General features: G+C 39.6%; 2 protein-coding genes across 2 annotated transcripts in view; one reads left to right on the forward strand and one right to left on the reverse strand.

Annotated features, from left to right (window-relative positions):
- The window catches only part of LOC118337189 (glutamate receptor 2-like), a 20,157-nt gene that overhangs the window by 5,396 nt on the left and 12,344 nt on the right, over nucleotides 1–2,417 (forward strand). Inside the window, exon 3 of the mRNA XM_035674096.1 lies at nucleotides 823–884. Within this exon, the coding sequence (XP_035529989.1) occupies nucleotides 823–884 (62 nt within the window). The remainder of the gene's footprint in view (nucleotides 1–822; nucleotides 885–2,417) is intronic.
- LOC118337405 (glutamate receptor 2-like) lies at nucleotides 996–2,399 on the reverse strand. The gene is made up of 3 exons (XM_035674392.1): nucleotides 2,299–2,399; nucleotides 2,106–2,213; nucleotides 996–1,567 (listed from the first exon to the last, which is right to left on the reverse strand). Exons 1-3 carry the CDS (start codon nucleotides 2,326–2,328, stop codon nucleotides 1,373–1,375), a joined length of 333 nt encoding a protein of 110 aa, XP_035530285.1. The 5' UTR covers nucleotides 2,329–2,399; the 3' UTR covers nucleotides 996–1,372.

Here is a 2,417-nt window from a genome sequence, read left to right on the forward strand (position 1 = left end):
TTATGAATTGGGGCTATACAAATAAAATTTAATTGAAAAAATAGTGTAAAAGTCAGAAGACTAGAAAGGCACTATACAAGTACAGGTCCATTTACCAATTGAAAACAGGGAGACTAAGACCACCCTCTTTAAGAGGTTCATGAAGGTTATGTTTGGATATCCTGTGTGATTTGTAGCAGTGTGATAGAATTGAGCTTCTTTAAAAAAAGATGGCATGAATTCCTGTTTGTGGTGTGCAGTTTGACTTTCCGTCATGGACAATCTTTACTGAGTGCTTGCTGGGCGCGCGTAGGTTATGTAGATGATTGGCATCTGGAACGGGGTGTTGTTGAACTGGTGTGCGATTGGTGCATCGGTGGTACTTCGTCGGGTCTTAGAACCTAGGATCGTCATCAATGACTTCTACCGTTCTTGGGTGCAGGCTCTATTTATTATCGCGTATGCTGTTCGTCTTCTTCGTCTCGTGATGGCTCAGTGTGCACTGACTAGTATGATTATGGTTTTTTTGCTTCGCCTGACTGTGCCTAGTTGTGCAGGGAAGAAATGTTGTTTCGCTTCTGCTGCATGCGCGTTTCTTGAAGCCAGGCTTAGCCAATCAGTTCTTATTGCGTAGGCTCAGCAGGTTTTGCCACAGCTTGGATTTTTTCTTTTATTTAATTTCATTTATATATTTCATTTTATTGTGTAGTGCCAATTCATAACAGACAGTTATTTCAGGACACTTCATCCTATATATTAGTAGCAGGGGTCTAGACCGTTACTCCTTATAGAAATTTTTTATTGGTTAACAAATGACCTCACACAGTGTCCCACCCGTTATAGCAAGCGGATCAGCGGCGCACGGCCGTCACGGTCAGGGTCTGCTTCGACCAGCGGGTGTTGGGGTGAGACCAGAGAGAGATGCGAGAGAGAGACGATGAGAGAGATTGAGAGAAGAGAGAGAGGATGAAAATTTGTATCGAGGGGAGAGAGCATTATGACAGTTGCATCGACAGAAGGACAGAGACAGAGAAAGGTGCAAGGTGTTATTAGACATGTTCACAGTCTACTTTTTGGTGAGGTGAAAGATAAACACTTAGCAGAGATCTTACAACAAAAACAGAGAGTCCAGCATTCAAAGACAACACGTCTGCCCCCAAAATCTCTTTTTCAAGCATGACTTGGCCAAGAGGGCAGCATAAACATTGTTACAACAGCTAATAAAAATGGATACAGGTGTCACACACTACAGATGAGTGAAGAAAATATCCACTTAACATGGAAGACAAGGTCAGGGACAAATAGCTATTATGATGCATAAACAGAGACAATTTACTGAAACAATTCCAATGACAAGTTAGAAGTAATCACATTGACCAAAAGTAAAAATTTTTCAATCATTTAAGATTGACTTAAATCCCCCCATAGTAATCAGCTCTGACAAGTTCACGTCCTTCTGTACATTATTCCATGAGGCAGCATATCTAAAAAAAAGTTTTACGAAGTTCTGTTTATGATACATACCTTCGTAACGATCGTTATCTTGAAATAGCTCGGCATTCTTCTTAAGCATCACGTAAGGGGCTTCCTGCACGCATGGACACACGGACACGGACAGACACATGCATACAGTGATTTATGCTTATTGTTTTCACGGTTATTTCTAACTATATGACATGCTGTAATGTGAATTATGATTGATTGATGATGATATGACTTATATGAACTTGCAATTTAAAAGTACAGAAAACACAGCCTTTGCATTTATTAATCATATGCTTGTCCATTTAACTTACAGCACTTATTGTTAATATGCATAATGTAACATTGCACTCTGTCATAATGGCACAAAGAATTATATGTCAGGAGGAAAATATCAGGGGTTTCTTTAAAAAAAAATTACATTTATGTAAAGAAAGCTGAGAGAATGCCCAATTCCGAGCTACAAATTTTACATTAGTAACTTCTCATGTCTGGGCTCTGTTCAAACTGAAATACTCTCAGTAGCCTAAGCACCTTTGCTCATTTCCAATGCGACTATTAGATTATTTTGGGTTTTTCACTTGACCTACACATCAACATTGGGTGTTACAGTGACAAAGCCACTGCATTAGTCTGTTCATTACCAGTATTGTTGTAACAATTACTGTCTTGTTTTCCATTCCCATGGTGTCGTTTGGGTAAAGGTCCGATTTTGTCACCACCATTTTATCCACTTCATTCCAATAGCCAATCTAAGAAAACAAACACACAGACAGGTCGTATATCTTCCACATAGCTACACGCTAACATGGTTTTTGTGACTGATTCTTTAGTTACCTTAACAGGTCCATTGTTCTTCAGCTCCATAACTGTCACTGAGTAGTTAATTCTCTTCCCATACTGATCAAACTGAATGTTACCTGTCAAGCCATCCACACGCACCTACACACACACAC

Source organism: Morone saxatilis, unplaced genomic scaffold, assembly GCF_004916995.1.
Source record: "Morone saxatilis isolate NCDOM2014 unplaced genomic scaffold, NCSU_SB_2.0 Contig3, whole genome shotgun sequence".
Classification (NCBI taxonomy): Eukaryota; Metazoa; Chordata; class Actinopteri; family Moronidae; genus Morone; species Morone saxatilis.

Bases quoted from the DNA above. Each gene is read 5' to 3' on its own strand.
- LOC118337405 (XM_035674392.1), bottom strand. From the start codon at position 2,328: ATGGAGCTGAAGAACAATGGACCTGTTAAG. The intron at 2,214-2,298 runs GTAACTAAAGAA...TTGTTTTCTTAG, and splicing joins AGAACAATGGACCTGTTAAG to ATTGGCTATTGGAATGAAGT. The intron at 1,568-2,105 runs GTAATGAACAGA...CCATGCGTGCAG, and splicing joins TAATTGTTACAACAATACTG to GAAGCCCCTTACGTGATGCT.